The sequence below is a fragment of the Bidens hawaiensis genome, unplaced genomic scaffold, assembly GCF_021521415.1.
Source record: "Bidens hawaiensis isolate Kalapana, Puna unplaced genomic scaffold, B.hawaiensis_p1.1 tig00022873_1, whole genome shotgun sequence".
NCBI classification, from domain to species: domain Eukaryota; kingdom Viridiplantae; phylum Streptophyta; class Magnoliopsida; order Asterales; family Asteraceae; genus Bidens; species Bidens hawaiensis.
In genome coordinates this window covers 205597-223824 of record NW_027493568.1, presented here as the reverse complement: position 1 = coordinate 223824, position 18228 = coordinate 205597, and the positions used below count along the sequence as shown (strand labels likewise).

General features: G+C 36.5%; 1 protein-coding gene and 1 pseudogene across 2 annotated transcripts in view; both read right to left on the bottom strand.

Moving 5' to 3' along the window:
- Nucleotides 1–14796, bottom strand: part of LOC143566360 (protein VERNALIZATION INSENSITIVE 3-like) — a 27536-nt pseudogene extending 12740 nt beyond the window's left edge. Inside the window, exon 1 of the transcript XR_013141221.1 lies at nucleotides 14592–14796. The product of XR_013141221.1 is annotated as a protein VERNALIZATION INSENSITIVE 3-like (transcript). The remainder of the gene's footprint in view (nucleotides 1–14591) is intronic.
- Nucleotides 12246–18228, bottom strand: LOC143566363 (VIN3-like protein 3). The gene is made up of 5 exons (XM_077053090.1): nucleotides 17770–18228; nucleotides 17074–17169; nucleotides 13996–14382; nucleotides 12974–13266; nucleotides 12246–12864 (listed from the first exon to the last, which is right to left on the bottom strand). The coding sequence occupies exons 3-5, from the start codon at nucleotides 14349–14351 to the stop codon at nucleotides 12320–12322; spliced, it is 1194 nt and encodes a 397-aa protein (XP_076909205.1). The 5' UTR covers nucleotides 14352–14382; nucleotides 17074–17169; nucleotides 17770–18228; the 3' UTR covers nucleotides 12246–12319.

Sequence of the window (18228 nt, the reverse complement as noted above, 5' to 3'; positions counted from 1 at the left end):
TGAAGACATGCAGAACTCTTAAGGAGTTTCCACGTAAAATCGAGTAGATTTAGTTTGTATCACATCTACTTTTACGCACCATAAAAAGCTACCATGTCATACAATGACTGTCCTAAAGCCTTTTAAGCCTAATAACTTCACTAGTTAAGCACACAGAATCAGTATATCTATCATTTTCCAAGGTTGGATCAATTTTCTGTTAAACATAGCAAACGAACTTCTTACGAAGTAGTAGACTTGAAAAATAATTTCATTTCCCATATAGAAAAATTTTTTGACTTCAATCGCCCCGATCAAGTCAAGTCTTTGGGTTAACAGCTATCCTGCGAATCCAATGGATTAGCTGGACCGACCACATACAAGTATGTGTCCTTCTAACTAAGTATGATCGACTAATTTTCAGCGAAAGAATGAAAACTCATCATAAACCGCCCCGGTCACTTTCAGTCATCTGGTTAATGGCTATCCTCATATTCTACAAGTAGAATTGAGGACCAAACATATCCTAAGACACGTCCTTCAAACTGAGGTAACCGACATAATTTTAAGCGATAGTGACGTTTTTTTTTTTTTTTTTTTAAACGAAAAACAAACATAAAAAGCATGGTTACTCGGGATTGATCATCCCATTCAGCTCAATAAGGTTTTGAAATCTTGATTTGTCAAACGCTTTAGTATATAAATCAGCGAAATTATCAAGCGTATCCACCTTTTCAAGCACAATCAGTTTCTTCTCAGCACAATCCCGTATAAAATGATTACGTATGTCAATATGTTTAGTTTTACTGTGCTTCACGGGATTGTTAGTTACTGAGATAGCAGCTGTGTTATCAATGCAAATAGGAGTAAGTAAGAAATTCAGACCATAGTCGCGCAACTGTTGTTGAATCCAAAGAACCTGGGAGCAGCAGTTAGATGCTGCCATGTATTCTGCTTCACAGGTTGAAATTGCGACTGAAGTCTGCTTCTTGCATTGCCACGACACCAATCTGCCACCAAGAAACTGACATCCACCTGTTGTTGATTTCCGACTCTGATTGCACCCTCCATAATCAGAATCTGTGTAAGCGACTAGCTCCAAGTCTCCTCCTCTCGGGTACCACAACCCCAGCTTCGGCTTGCCTTTGAGATACCACAGTATCCTCTTTGCACCCTTCAAATGAGATTCTTTTGGGTTTGCCTGAAAGCGTGCACAAAGACAGACAACAAACATTATATCAGGCCTAGAAGCAGTTAAGTACATTAAAGAACCTATAATAGCCCGATATTGAGTTGGGTCCACATCTGCATCGTTGTCTGAATCAGCACCCAATTTGTGATTGACGCAGACTGGAGTATCAAATGGAGAGCTGTCCTCCATCTTGAATCGTTTGAGAACATCATGGACATACTTCGTCTGATGAATGAACATCCCATCCTTCTTCTGATCAACCTGCAATCCTAAAAATAAAGTTAGTTCACCCATAGCACTCATTTCAAACCTTTTCTTCATGACGGCCTCAAACTCCTGACACATGGAGACTTTTGATGCAGCAAAGATAATGTCATCCACGTAGACTTGCACCAGCAGGGAGTCGCTTCCTTCTCTCTTGAAGAACAACGTGCTATCAATCTTTCCTCTTTCAAACCCATTTTCAAGCAAGTAATCTGATAAAGTTGAGTACCAGGCACGAGGTGCCTGATGTAATCCATAAAATGCCTTGCTTAACTTGTACACGTGGTCTGGAAAGTCTGGGTCAGGAAAACCCGGAGGCTGCTCAACATACACAACCTCATCAACTTTCCCATTCAGAAACGCATTCTTCACATCCAACTGAAATACCTTCATCTTCTTATAAGCAGCAAATGCCAAAAACAATCTAATGGCTTCCAATCTTGCCACAGAAGCGAACACTTCATTATAATCAATCCCCTCTTGTTGATTAAAACCTTTAACGACTAGCCTCGCCTCGTTTCTTATAATAATCCCTTTCTCATCTCTCTTGCACTTAAACACCCATTTTGTGCCTATCGCATGCACATTCTTCGGTTTTTCAACCAAATCCCATACTTCCATTTTCTTGAACTGAGCCAACTCTTCTTGCATGGCTTCGACCCACGAGCTGTCCTTTAGAGCCATTTGATAGTTCTTCGGTTCAATCTGGCTTATAAAGCAGGTGTACAAGCATTCGTTGATTATCCCTGTCTCCTTAATGCTTGTGTAAACACAGGTGTGCTCATTCAAGCTACGTCTTGTTTGTACACCGGAGGACACATCACCAATCACATTCTCCAAATGGTGATCTTTATGAATTCTCGTGGTCGGAGCAGAACCGACATGCAAATTGTCTTCCAAGTTAGAAGAGAGCTCTTCAATGGTTGTTTCATGCTGAGAGTGAAATGGATTGAAAAATTCTTCTTCAGTCGAGGCAGCAGGGGTATCGATAGTATTTGATGAGGAAGGTTGACATTTATCGATCAGCTGTCTTTGCAATAGATTTTCTTCCTCATCAAGGATCATCTTTGTAGCAACTCTCTCTTCTTCTTCAGCAATATCCAAATACGGTATGTTAAAAGACTTAAAAAGTTTAACATAGTCGAAAAACTCAGCAGGTCCGTTGCTTGGTTTTGGCGGTTGGTAACTTGTGATATCGGTGTTACACACCACCTCAACCTTGCTGGTCGATGTATTAAAGACACGTCTGTTGGGAGTCCCAACAACATAACCGACTAAGATTCCTTCATCGGCTACTTCACCAAATTTAGAATTTGTCTTTAAAATCGAACAAGGGGACCCGAATGGTTCAAGACCACTCAAGTTGGGCTTCCTCCCATGCATAAGCTCATAACACGTTTTACCAAGTCTTTTAACAGTTAAGACTTTATTCAGAACATAACAGGCTGTAGCAACAGCTTCAGCCCAAAACACCACAGGAAGCTTCGAATCAGCCAGCATTGTTCTTGCTCCTTCAATTAACGTTCTGTTCTTCCTTTCAGCCACTCCATTCTGTTGCGGTGTATACGGAGCGCTGTATTGGTGTTCAATCCCTTTCTGAAGGCAGAAGATCTCCATCTCAAAATTCTTGAACTCCGTTCCATTGTCACTTCTGATGAACTTAACCCTTTTATCCATAACGTTCTCAACTTTGGTAATCAAATTCTTCACCATCTGAGCCGTTTCATCTTTTGATTTCAGGAAATATACCCACGAATATCGTGAGTAGTCATCAGTGATCACCAAGCAGTATGAAGTACCTCCTAGACTTTTTGCATTCACGGGACCGAAGAGATCCATGTGAAGCAATTCTAGGGTACTGGCAATTGAATTGACCTTCTTGGTGTGATGGGATTTCTTGTGCTGCTTTCCCTTCTTGCACGGTAGACATTTGTCTTCAAAATTGAAACTTTTCAAGGGAACGCCCAGCACAAGTCCATTCTTGACAATGTGGTTCATCTTCCGAAGATGAATGTGTCCCATTCTCCTATGCCACAATTCGGACTCCGATTCGCTCGCTTTTGTCATAAGGCATGATTCTTCCGAGGCCATTTCAGTCGACCACATATCCATAATGTACGTATTCCTCTCACGTGGAGCCTTCATCACAATCCATTCCTCTGGTATCTGAAAACCAGGATGTAACACAATTGCTTCATTCTTTGTGAAGTGTACGGTGTACTCCTTATCACAAATCTGCGACACACTCAGCAGATTGTGCTTCAATTCTTCGACAAAGTTAACTTTCTCCAATGTCATCTTTCCGTTCGACACCGTTCCCATTCCTGTAATCTTGCCTCCACTTTCACCGGCAAAGCTCACTCTCCCTCCTTGAACAGGTTTCAAATCGTGTAACAAGTATTTGTTACCCGTCATGTGCCGGGAACAGCCGCTATCCACAACCCAAAGATTATTGGCAGCCCTGTTCAACTGTTCCTGCACGATTTAAGCAAAAGATTAGAATCTAGGGACCCAAGACCAATTGGTCTTGGATCTATACATCCCGAACTTCGGCTTTTCAAAGTTAGTACCTTGATAATTCCTGTAAGTCCTACTAGGATACCTCCTTGTAGATTGATTATGAGGCCTTCCAGACCTTAGTGAATTGAAAGAATTATAGTTTGTGGTTTGGTTATTAGCAGTGTAAAACTGAGATCTGTTTCTATGAAAACCTGAATTAATCACTTTTTTGAATTTTGAATGGTTTTCATTTTTACCATTATTATGATTACCATTAGGCTTATTCTCAGTTTTATTAGGCCTCACACCTCTGAATCGCTGCTTCAGAGGGCAATCTGCAACTAGGTGCCCTAATTGATTACACCTAAAACAACACCTATGCTCAACTTTTTTATCAACCGGTGTTTTAGATGTCGAGGCTTTATTACCGCCCGTTCGTCTCACATATGGTGGGACAAACGGGTTTAGTGGAGTACTCTTTTTATTCGTCTTTTCTTTCTCTCCAGCATTGGGTAATACCACCTCATCTTTTGCCTTACCAGACTCGGATGACTTATCCGAATCCGATGAGACTGGACTTGGATCAGAAATTTTAACACTTGAAATAGGCGAACTTGTTTCGCCTCCACTAACATTTGGTTCTTTACAAGTTACATTAACTGGTACTGTCTGAGCAACCTCAAAGTCAACAGATTTCTGAACACTAGGGTTAAAAGTGTAATTGTGATTATAAGGTGGTGGAAACTCATGATAACCAATTCCTCCTCTCTTAACAGAGGAACCTTGATCACTAACAAGGTGATCAAGAATAGCAGAGGAATTTCTGAACTGCTCTAGTTTTCTATTCAGTTCCACCACTTTTACCTGGTGATCAGCAATCTGTTTTTCTCTATCAGCAATTAGTTTGGTTTTTTCTTCCAAAACTTCATAGCTTAAATCAATCACTTCAATTTTTTTCAGCAATTTTTGTTTTTAGACTTTTAACATCTTTTTCACAAGCTTTTATTTTGACTTTATAGCTATTTTCTCTTGCTTTTGTAAAATGATGATCTTCTTTTAGGGTTTTAAATTCAGCATCCAACCTAACATACTGATCGGTTATAGTTGCCAATTGCTCAGACAAGTTTTCACATTTAGAACATGTAGGTTTAGAATATACCTCAGAGAGCTGGTCTTTAACATCTGCCATGAAAGCTTTTTCTTCTCCGGTAACCTTCTCACATTCTTCAGTTTCAACCTTCGCCAAATTTGCCTGCTCAAAAGTTTCTTTAGACTGCAGGTTCCAGTTGTATTCACTAGCTTCTCTGGACATCATGGCACTATAATCTTTAGAACCACCATTTTGCTGTGTAGACCTGCCCTGACTTCGTTCTACACGCTCATTCCTGCATTCATTTGCAAAGTGACCGTTTTGCTGACAATTGTAGCATCTTACCTTCGTCTTGTCGAACCCTGGCCTTCCACCGACAAACTTTCTTCCGGTCTTATTCATAAACCTTTTCACTCTTCTCACGATCATGGCCATCTGCCATTGTAGATCCATTTCTTCCATATCATCAGCATCAATCTGGTCATAGTCTTCATCCAACATAGCTGGATCAACAATCTTCCCCTGAATGTAGTTCTCATAGGAAGCAATGAAAGAAGCATAGAGACCAAACTGCTCTTCAGCAGATTTGACACTCATAGGCATCTTAGAGTAGTTGTTGCTGGGAACACTTGGAGAGCAACTACTCTTGCTTACCTGGGGTTGAGAACCACTCGATCCACCTGCTACATAGCAAACATCACCATTTGTGTTGACTGACACATGCCCCTCATGTGATGAGTTTGTGCCCGACTCTCCCTTCGAGTAGTAGGCAGCAGATTCAGTCTTCGATCCTGAGCTAGTGTTGACTTTAGCTCCATATATACCTGGATCTTGAACCTGATCCGTAGGTGTCTCCTTTCTAACCATGTTAAGCTCAAAGGTTCTGAGCTTGTTGACTGCCGTTTCTAGATCATATGTGGGAAAGTCTTTGTCTTCCCTCATCAGCACAGTGTACATCTCCCATTTTGGTGGGAGAGCATCTAGAAGCTTCTCAATTATTTCTTCTTCTCGGTAGGAAATTGAATAGTTGCTCAATTCAGTCATCAGATGGTAATATCGAGTGATAATATCATCTAAAGATTCATTCTTCAAATACTTGAAGACTGAGAACTGGGTTTTGAGCAATTTTATCTTTGAAGCACGGATTCCTACATTCCCTTCAAATCTGTTCTCAAGAGCTTCCCAAAGCTCTCTTGCTGACGTATACTTTCTAAACGTATGAAGGATCTCTTGTGGAAGAGCCATAGTAATAGCAGCATGAGCCTTGCTCTCGGCCTCATACATCTTTTTCTCTTCTTCTTCCATTTTGCTATACTTTTTGATTTGATCACGACCTTCATACTCCATAACTGGTGGAATATAACCATCCTGGATGCATACCCACATCTTCGCATCCTGGTATTTGACGTATTGTATGAACCGATCCTTCCATGCAACGAAATCGGTTCCCTTCAGCAATCTTGGGGCCTTAGTAGCTAACCCTGCTTCAACTTCCATCTTCACTAACTCAGAGATGTTAATCGACGACATCTTTCCCGAAAAGTAAGAAACCCGAAAATTTAAATTTTTTTTTTTTTTAAATTAAAATTTTTTTTTAAAGCACTGTAGGCGAAGTTACGGATAACTTCGCTTTAGTCTTAACTTCGCATAAGAACTTCGTTGATGATTAACTTCGCTTAATGTAAGCGAACTTAGGAGGTAGGCGGAGTTGTAGAGAACTTCGCTGAGTTAGGCGAACTTGAGAAGGTAGGCGAAGTTGTGAATAACTTCGCTTAACCTTATATCTTCGCTGAAACCCTACGTATCCTGACGGCAACTTCGCCTGATGAACACGGACGTTTTTGCAGATCTGAAATCTGTATTTTACGAGGTTTTTTACGGTGCAAAGGCTTGAATACGATGGTAGGAGGTAAGATTGACTCAAAAACACAGAAAACACGTCCCGCGAATAGTCGAAACGGGACAATTTCTACACCCGCGTGAATATCCCGAACCACACAATCGAGCAAAAGCTCTGATACCAATTGTAGGTTCCCTGGACGGATCTCACGAGATATCTCGATCAACTCAGGTGCGGAATCCCTGCGTAGATCGTTACGAGCGTAGAACACACGAATCAAACAAACACGATACGATAAACGAACAGTTATATTATAACTCAAACACGTGATACGATATCACTATTACAGACACACGTTACAGCCCTCGTAACAACTCGAACAAACTAACACGAACAACTGATTAACCCTAAACAGCCCGTAACCTATCAATATAAATACACGACAACTTCGCCTGGCATGTTCAGGTGAAGTTGTCCATAACTTCGCTTGTCTAACAAGTTCGCCTAGGCGAACTTGTTAACAACTTCGCTTAAGACATATATAAAACATAATTAACATTACAGACTCGATTACAGACACTAGACTATGAACTGCTGACATTATGCACCAACAAATTTTGTTCTGCTTGTTTAAAGCTTCCTGAAGTGTATTTACATATTTCTTCTCTTTCGACAGTTTTAGCCTTCAACACCCCTCCCCAATAATCTTGAGAAGCGTCTGTTTCAATGATTAAAAATTCATTTTCTTTTGGTAGATAAAGTTTTGGAAAACTGGTTAAGTTTTTCTTTATCTTTTTAATATAATCTGTATCGAATTGTTTCTATTCCCATACATAATCTTTTTTTAATTTTACCTGCAGTGGTTTTCTAAGCTCTGCAAGTTTAGGAATATAACTTTCTACATAAGTTAAAATACCTAAAAACCGTTGAAGGTGTTTTTTGTCTTCTAAAACATCTGGAAACTTATGTAAATTTTCTAAGATATGTTTTTGTGGACAATGAGTCCCTTGGTCTATTTCAAGGCCTAAAAATTTTACTTTTGTTTTGAAAAGATTAGCTTTCTTTTTTGACAAGATAATTCCATATTTTTCTATAGTCTTTAAGACTGATAAAACATGAAAATAGTGCTTATCTTCGGAGTCTGAGAAAATTATGATATCGTCAACATAGACGGTACAATAATTTTCCAAACCTCTTAAAGCATTTTGCATATGTCTTTGAAATATGTTTGGAGCTTGTTTTAACCCAAAAGGAACTACCTTCAATTGGTAATGACCATCAGGACATGTAAATGTTGTCAGCAACTGAGACTCTTCATCTAACAGTACCTGCCAGAAACCACTTTTGCAATCGAAAGTAGAAAAATAAGTTTTCCCCCCTTAAGAGTGTTATTAATTCCTGCATACAAGGCAGATTATGGCTATCGCCTTTGGTAGCTGCATTAATTGCTTTATAGTTGACTACCATTCTCTTTTTTCCTCTTCTTTTTTTAGCTTCATTTTCCACTAAGAAAGCTGGAGACATGTAAGGTGATTTACTTGGGGTAATAAGTTTTAAGTCAAGTAATTTTCTGATTTGTCTACTAAATTCCTCTCTGTCCTGTGGGCTGTACTTCATAGGTTTTTATCCTGATTACAGTCTTAGGATCAATAAGTTCTATTGATGCTTTCATCCATTTCTTGGATTTTTCAGGATCAATAGGATTTTCTGAGTATACTCTTTCAAGTAATTCTTCTATTTTCAGGTATTTCTGTATTTCAAGAAAATATATTTCGAGAAAATATTTCTCCTCTGATTTTATAACCTCTTTAGTTATATTAGAACCTGGGATTTGTTTTGTTTTTTAATCTTTTTTCATTGATTTTAGAAATCATGGTTTTCCAATTTGAAAAGCTTTTGTTATCTTTTTGATCAAAATCATTTCCTGATTAAGGTGAAAAGATATTCTATCTAACCATTGGGTGAAAGGCCCATATAGTTGACAGAAATTATTTCCAATGAGTAAATCTATTCTTGTTTCCTGTTGATAAATTGTAGGAATGAGGAATGGTTCTCCTAAGAAATATACTATAAGGTTTCTACAAACCTTATTTAATTTAATTGTATCTTGATTTGCAATTGTTAATTTGATGTCTTTGGGAGTATTTTCCCATAGTTCTTCAGGTATAACATGTTTGTTTGCTAGGAAGAGACTTGCCCCTGTATCTTCATAACAGTGTAGAGTTATTATTTTATATCATTTTAAGAAAATCTTTCCCTTGATATAAATGGAATTTGGATTAGTTATATTTAAATAAACCAAATCATTTTTCTTTTGAAGATTTTTACAAAAAGATATATTGTCCAGGTCTTCATCTTCATCCCCCCGTTTAAAAGTTTAGTTTTATTCATCTCGGACTATTAGAGCTATTGCTACTATCTGAAGATGATTCATACGTTATTCCGAATGAAAATATCTGCATATAGTCATCAAAAATATCTTCTGAAGGATAATATCCCTCTATTTTATTTTATATTTCTTTTGAATATTTTTTGTTTTTCTCCTGATCACAACCAAAAGATAATTGAGGTGATCAATGAGTTTATTGCAACAACTTTTGTTAAATTTCTTTATCTGTTTTTGCTTGTAATAAACAGCAATTTCTTCTTTAACAATTCTTGTAGCAAATCCTAGAGAATGCATTGTTAAGTTGTTCTTTTCCTTGTTCCATCGTTCTTTGCCCTTTTCACCAATAATTGGAATTTTCATTAGGTAAACTTCTATCCAAGAATGATATTCACATGTGCTTAGCTTATATAAGTTTTTTTCAAAAAGACAAGTAAAATCATCTAAAAGACATATATCACAAAGTTGTGATTGGGTTAATGTTTGTCTTGCTTTTTCAAGCAATTTTTGGTTCTCATGATCTTTATCAAGACCTAAGAACATCATATACATGGCATTAATAATTTGATCAAAGAGATCTTCCCCATGTAAATCTTCATTCCAAGTTGTTCCTTTAATAAAATCTTGGACTATTCATGCGAACTTGTGTTCTATTAATAACAATAAGGCATTAGCATTGGAAAATTCTTCTGGATTAGACTGGATAATCAGACTAATTTCAGTATTCCATTTGTCGATTGTTTCTTTTCTTTTATTAAAGTCAAAATACAATCAATTTTTATGGTACCAATTTCTGTATTTATCTTCTGAAAAGAAGTTCTCAACTGACTTTTATTAGTCATTTGAGGTAAATCCGAAAGGCCATTCCAAAGCATTTGAACTTTTAGAACTTCCTAATGATGGATTTCCAACATTGAAGTTGGGAAAAGAGTATTTTTGAAATCTCTTTTTCTCTTCAGATGTATTTTCTTTATGTTTTTCGAGTTTTGGCGTTTTCTCTTCTTTAATCTTATCAATTTTGTCTGAGACGTCTTTGATAATTTTTGCCGCTATAACTTCTAAACTTTCATTGGTAGTTAATTCTTCTACCTTTTTGATTAATTCTTTAATCAATTCTTCGATTTTTATTAGACTCATGCTATAGATATCTTTTCTTGTCTTTCGTCATAAATACCTATAAAATGAATTTAATATTCAAAAGAATTGGTGCACGAGACATATGCACATGTCTTTCTCCATAATTTCTCATAAAATGAATTTAATGTTCAAAAGAATTGGTGCACGAGACATAGGCACATGTCTTTCTCCATAATTTCTCATAAATTGAATTTAATGTTCAAAAAATTGGTGCTTCGACTATTCTACATGTCTTTCATCATAAACACACACAAATTGAGTTTAACGCTCAATAAAATGGTTTTCCAAAAATGGTTTTCCGACATTTATAAATTGCTTTCCGACTTGAAAGATTTCCGCAGTTGGTATCAGAGAACTATTCTAATCTTCAAAATATCATTCAAAAAATAAATGAGCTTCAAAGTAACTGGAGTATCGATCCATGTGATAAATTAAGAGAACTAACTGTTTTGGTACAACAAAAACGAATTTTTGAAAAAGAAATACAAGATCTTCAAAATAAGAAAACTATTTTGTCTTGTGGATAAATGAGTTCTATCACACAAAGATTAGAGCAAATTTTTGACGAACAGCTGGAAAATTATTCAGCCGAACAAATACAGAAACTTGTTCAACTCATGACTTAAGCGATCAAGAGTGCGAAAAGAAATTTTCTGAAAATAAAGAATTAAAAGAAAAATATTTTCCAGAAAATAAAGAAAAAGTCTTTGCTATAAAAGAACCCGAAACTGAAGAAGAAGATTCTTCAGAAGAAGAAATTCCAAAACATAGGAATGAATCAATCTAGCGCTACTAGTAGTAACCACAAGCCATCCTACAGGAAAGAGAACACAGATGTTGAATTCTCTATGCCCTGAACATTAATTCAATTTATGAGAAATTATGGAGAAAGACATGTGCTTATGTCTCGTGCACCAATTCTTTTGAACATTAAATTCATTTTATGAGAAATTATGGAGAAAGACATGTGCATATGTCTCGTGCACCAATTATTTTGAATATTAGATTCATTTTATAGGTATTTATGACGAAACACAAGAAAAGATGTCGATGGTCATTTTTCTGCAGTATTAAATGTGACATGAAGTCTTTATTTGTTGTCTTGTGTTTACTAAGTTTCCAATTAGAAATATTTAGTTTCGATAGAGACTAATCGAGTTTTGTTCAAATTTTTGTAAAAATGCTTAAGGGGAGATTATAATTTTTGTAGAAAAGTTGAACGAATAGTTCTTTAGAGTAGGGGTGTGGACTCGTATGCGGTGATGTGGATTAAAAGATAGCAAGATGTTGTCCAATTGAAGAGAAAACAAGAGGCATGATAGAGAGGAAGCCGGGACGTGTCGTTGCACCACAAAATTTTGTAAACCCACCATTGATCTTGAATCATGCCTAGAACGGACGAGCAAGTAGTGCCATGGGAGCCTACCACCATGGCAGAGGGGCGATCTTCCCTAAGGCCCTGCTTGTTCTCAACCCACATGCCCCCATAAGGCCCTGCTTCCAATAGCGGATATTTAAGTTGTTGCAGTTGAAAAGCTCGTAGTTGAACTTTGGGTTGGGTCGGCCGGTCCGCCTTCTGGTGTGCACCGGTTTACTCGTCCCTTCTGTCGGTGATGCGCTCCTAGCCTTAGTTGGCCGGGTCGTGCCTCCGGCGTTGTTACTTTGAAGAAATTAGAGTGCTCAAAGCAATACCATTTGTTGTCATTTATGAGCACATGACATGTCTTGTTCCATATGTTATGGATATCATTTATGGTCATTTAGTTTCGATAGAGACTAATCGAGTCTTGTTTGAGAAATCAAATATATTTGTAAAAATGCTTAAGGAGAGATTATAATAATACTTTTGAAATAAAATAACAAAAATAAAACAAAGGAACTATTTTAATGCAGTTTACTCTGGAAAATGAGTCACTATTCAATCCTAGGCTTTTATATGGCAGCTCCAAATGTGTCAGCCAACTGTGCTACTAACGCACGCGAGTCATCCCCGAATGCTGTAATGAAAGCGCGGACCGCTCGGCGTTGACGCTTGCTTGCCCTTAAAGAGAACCACGTGAACAGTTTTTGCCTAACTTCTGAAGTGATGTGGTTGTTACGCTCAAGCCTTTCGATCACCTCCAGACAAGATTCAAAGTCTTCCTCCAAGTCACCATGGGCCTCAGTGCCAGCTGGCGCCTGAAAACTGAGAGCTTGCATCTCCTCATCGGCCCGATTCTCAGATCCACCAAAAGCAAAATCAGTGTCGTTAACACCCAAATTCGGTTCAGGATCTATCGCCATATTTAGGTCCAGCCCAAATAACGATCCACCACAACTGAGAGTGTTGTCCCTAGATGAATCATTAACAGGAGGAACATCTACACTCGGTTCAGGAACTGTCACCATATTTAGGTCCGGCCCATTTGGCATAGATTGCAAACCATCAGTTATTGAAGGGTCATACACGACCATTTGAAGCATGTTCAAATCTGGACCTGATCATTTAATTCATAAAAACAAATTATTGTTATTATTATTATTATTATTGAAACATTGTGATTTTTGTAATCTTATTTGACATACTAACAACTCATAAGACCGTACCTTCGCCTTCCAGGCTTGCAGTAAGTTCATCAACTTTTTTAACTGCAGCAGTACACAGTTCCAGAACTTCTGCACCGACCGTGTGGCTTACATGTCTAGGTTCCATCTGGGAACATAACCCATCCGGTGGGCCCAGTTCTCCCTCAAGCTTTATCTTAGCTTCTTCTACGGTTCCAAGGAGGTCTTGAAACTTTGTTGTGCCATTTAGAAGCTTGAAGCTTAACTCTATCCTCTCGCATAGGGTGGAAACACAGAGAGGGTCCTTGGGAAGAGTAAGCAGCCTCTTCAGACAACTACAATAATAACAAAAAAGAGTAAGAAAACCGACATTAACTTTGTAAAATTTTACAACCTGTTTGACGATTGACCCGCTCCCATTTTAGCTAAAAACATTTGACTTGATCCGTAAGAGAGAATACAAAACCCAAGTACACCTGTTCATAAGTGCATGGGGGTTTTTGACATTTTGAAAACAGTTCGGTTTTATTCAGTTTTGGTTTTTTTGTGGTTCGTATCGTTTTTTTCAGTTTTTCATAAAAATTTGGGTCGAAATTTACCCAAAATAAAAAACTTGGGCCAGAATCTTTTTGTTAATTAAATTCTTATAAGTTACATTTGGATTAACTATTTATTAAGTTCATATTTAAAATACAAAAAATATATATATAAATTCTGTTTGCTTCGGTTTAGACATTTGGACTTAAAATTTTTGGGTTGAAAAAAAATTGACCCAAAATAATAAACTTGGAACTAAATCTTTTTGTTAATTGATGATAATAATTGATTATTATACATTTGGGCTAAAATATGTGGGTTACACTATTTATTAAACACTTAAAAATTACTTAAAACTGAGAAGAAAAAACAAAAATATATACAAATTCTGTTCGGTTTGGTTTTACTTATATGCAAAACCAAAACCGAACCAAAAGTTCAACTTTTATGAAAACACAAAACCAGACCATTTGTCTCAGTTCGGTTTTTTTTTCGCTTTGTTGTAATGTCAAGGAGGACTTGCTCACCCAAGTATTCCTGAGATGTGACCACAATGAAAACACCAATAAGCACCATCGAGCCGCATCATTTGGCAAATATTAGCAACCCCGACCTTTTTTGTCTCAAGGGCACACTTAATGTGGCAAGATAAGCCACATGAACGTATGGGAGAATTCGGTGAACACTCCAACCAAAGGGTGGGATCTTTTTCGGTATCATGTTTTTCGCAAATGCAGCACGAACACCTTCTGCAGAAAGGGTCAAAAACGGAGAGCACGGCACTACAGGCAGCGTTGGGGCATATGCGTTCACCAGAACATGGTTGTAATCTTTGAGGGTTGAACCTTTTTCTCCTATGTAACTTTGAAGGCCCCGCGGCCATTTGTCTTGGATTTTAGATCGAACAAAGGTATCTGCTTTATCATGGAAAATACACAAAAGTTGACCGCTTTAGGCTTCTTGGAAAAAAACACACAATACAAGCTTTTAATTGCAGTTTCTTGATAAGTTATGAAGTTCATAAAGTCACCAAATGCATTGACTAGTTAAATACTTGTAACATCAGTAAAAGAAGGTCCTATGTGTTTTCTAATGAGCACACAAGGTTTTTTATAATACTAACTGGAAGAAGAAAAGAACAGCACATAATGTGACCTTTTGAAATATATAGATAAATTCTTAATTAAATAAACCCTACGGATAAATCATAAGATCAGCGTTGTAGAACTCGCTAGGCGCTATTCGGCAGGTGGGGTACCGACTAGCAATTAACAATCTGATTGGAATTTTTATACGTAATTTTTCAAAATTATACGTGTATATATATATATATATATATATATATATATATATATATATATATATTCTTGACAATTACACATAAAAACTTGGATAAATATTTCACTTTTCACATAGTATAGTTCATACATAAACAATTAAACGTAAACATAACAAAGTAGTGAAAAAAAAACAATAACTAGGATTAACGGGTTAAAACCAAAGTCTGATACTCCGATTGCCTTTTAACCCCAAAAAAAAAAAGATAAGTTCTGATTCTGGGTTGATTTGAACCGATTACCGAATTTTGAGTCCGATTAGGTGAAATCGCATTCGTCTAAGACTGGTTACCAATTAATCGCTGCCTAGAACTAGGCCTGTAAACGAACACAAACAAGGGCATGTTCGTGTTAGTTCATTTAAATTTAAACGAACACAAACACGAACACTTAATCGAACACGTGTTCGTTTATGTTAGTTTGTTTAAAGTCAAAACGAACAGTTCACGAACATAACTAAACAAAGATAAATGAACATATATATAGACAAATGTACAGACATAAATGAACACAAATGAACAAATATAAAACCTTTTAAGTGGATGACTCATCCAAAAACTATTAAATTATTCTCTATTAATACATAAACGAACATAAAAGAACATAAATAAACGGACATAAATGAACATAATTAAATGAACATAAACGAACGTTCACAAACACAAATGAGCGAACAAAACATGTGTTCATGTTCATTCGTTTAATTAAACAAACACAAATTGTTCATGTTCATTCCTTTATTAAAAAGACGAACATAAATGAAATTCCCGCCAAACGGTTCACCGAACGTTCGGTTCCTTTACAGGCCTCCCTAGAACCGATCTTTACAACACTGCTTAAGCTGAAACTAACTCTATATAGAATTAATTACACAACGTAGAACCAAATTTAATTAAACAAAGAGAACGAGAATAAAAATCTCGACTCTAATGCAATTGAAGACAGGATTCCAACCTGCTGTTTATCAGATATCAGAATCTAGAAAGTATAACGAACAAGACAATTACAGCAACAAATTTTCTTGATTAAGCAATATATGAGCACAAGAACTTTGTCAAAAATTAAAATAGAACAAAAATCAAATACAAAAAATTCCATCCCGTTGTTTATCAGATATCAGAATCTAGAAATCAAATCGTGTTTAAAAAGATTAGAGAAATGAATTTTCTTACAAAGTTTCAAAAAACGAACAATGAGTGCGCCAATCAATGAAATGAGCAGAAATCGTACAATCAATCGAGGGTAGCCGCAGAAGAAGAGTATACGACTGGAGACTTGTTTATAACAACGCTCTTCGGATTCTAGGGTTTTGTATACAGAAATTGGGGAATTATATAGGCGGATAATGGGCTTAAGATTCGGCCCTTATTACAAATTTGGGTTTGATATTTTTCTTATAAAACTAAATTGTTTATGACAACAATAATCTTATATCAAAGCAAACCTACACATTTATTCAACAAAAGATTTGGTTATTGTACGGTAGTACCTTATCTATACTAGCTTGTTCAATAATAGTTTTGTTCATTTTGCATAATAAGTTTACAAAAAATTAATGCATATAATCAACATGCAAATAGGAATGTCTAGTTACCAACTACTAGACTAGTAAGACTACAACAACCTAGGAAAATCCCACAGCGGCCATGGCCATGAGAGATTCATGGTTCACAAGGAACGCCATGCCTCAAATATCACCAACGCGTTTTGAGCGCATTTGCTGGGAGTATATGAAAACTCCATAGTTAAGAGTGCTCAGGTGGGAGTAATACCAAAATGGGTGATCTCCTATGAAGTCTCCACCGAGGGAAACTAAAAAGAAATCCATGATGGCAAAGCGGACAATATTGGTGGTACGAGGGGTCGAGTGTTACAAATACAATTATCTATATACAGAGCCCCTATGTAACCCTATTATACACATTATCAATATACACTCTATATATACACACACACACACATATAAATCAACTTCTTGTATGATTTTTATTTACTTTTCTTATTTTCTACAAGGTGGCAATATGGTTGTAATGAGGTAATTGTGCCGCCAGATGTCAGCATTCTTACAAAACAACTTTAAACAAAAAAAGTTACACTACAAAATTCACAAAGGCAAAATTTAGATTCTAGTTTGCCTTTTGAAAACAACATAGTAGTGTCAAATTTGTTTGGATTCCAAAAATGCAACAAAAGCCGCAACACAATCCAATAATAAACAAACAAAAAATGCTACCAATTGATGCCTCAACAAAGATAAAAAGCTTTTACCTTTTCCATGACACAGCAACACAAGCATAGATGAAGCAAAATTTGTAGCGTCCTCCCCTTCGACCTTCTTACTCGAGTCTTTTGCACATAAGAGCTCTATACATAAAATAATATTACACTTTGATACCTTCTGGATATGATAATTATATAACTAGTCTTATATAGCTGAAGATAAGAAAGCTCAAGACACATGTGATCAGTGGAGAAGGATAGTTGAGGCCAAGGGTGGCCCCATCCCCCTCCGTTTTTTTTGCGCAATAGTGTAAATTTACCCCTTTTCGTCCGACATTTTTTATACGTAGTGTAAATTTACCCGTTTTCAACCGAAAATTTGATCCCGGCCCCCTCCGTTTACGGTTTTTTTAATGTGTATTTTCGTCCGGCCCCCTCGACATCTTCGCCCAAGCTTCACCACTGCATGTGACACGCCTTAAGTATATCTTCTAAAACTAGACCTTTCATGTTAACAATCAAATTCAACTAAACAAATGCAACCTTCACTTTTAATAACCAAATAAATATTTGTTAAACATAAAAAATAACTAAATTTGACTATTACCTAGTTGTTCCAGTTTTAGAGAATCTAGTTCTTCTCAAAACATATAATCTCGAGCATTAATAAATATTTAAGATGCAAAGAGAAAACTATTAATTGAAGGAAATCCAAAGTGCAGAAGAAAGAGAGAAACAAAGTACCTTCATTCTCGGTATGCATAATAACTACTTTCCGGTCTTGGTCACCCTTCATTCCGTAAGAATTCCGGTGCCTTTATCTGAATTCAGATAAAGATATCTTAATTCTACTAAAAGTGTTTCACAAAGTATACTAAATCCTTCATTTTGAGTGAGAACAGTTATCAATGAAAGGATAACACAACTCGCTGACAGGTAAATTGAAATCTTGTAGAAAGCAAGCAAGTTTGATGTGGATGGATGGTTACACATAATAATGATATATATCTATCCAAGAAAGAAGTAGTTTAATAATAGAATGATGAGAAAACATGAATGAATTAACTGCAATAATAATAATAATAAATGTTGCATCTTTACTAAACTAGAAGCTCTGGGGTTTGGTAATAAAGTGAACCCATATATGATCATTCAATTAAGCCCTAACTTTAAAATAAAAGCAGAAATCTTGAATTTCAAAGT

What these genes read in the sequence shown, in the direction of transcription:
- LOC143566363 (XM_077053090.1), bottom strand. Translation starts at nt 14,351, where the DNA reads ATGGCCGCGGGGCCTTCAAAGTTACATAGGAGAAAAAGGTTCAACCCT. An exon ending in CACATCTCAGGAATACTTGG is followed by an intron (nt 13,267 to 13,995) that starts GTGAGCAAGTCC and finishes TTATTATTGTAG; the next exon opens with TTGTCTGAAGAGGCTGCTTA. An exon ending in TGCAAGCCTGGAAGGCGAAG is followed by an intron (nt 12,865 to 12,973) that starts GTACGGTCTTAT and finishes TTAAATGATCAG; the next exon opens with GTCCAGATTTGAACATGCTT.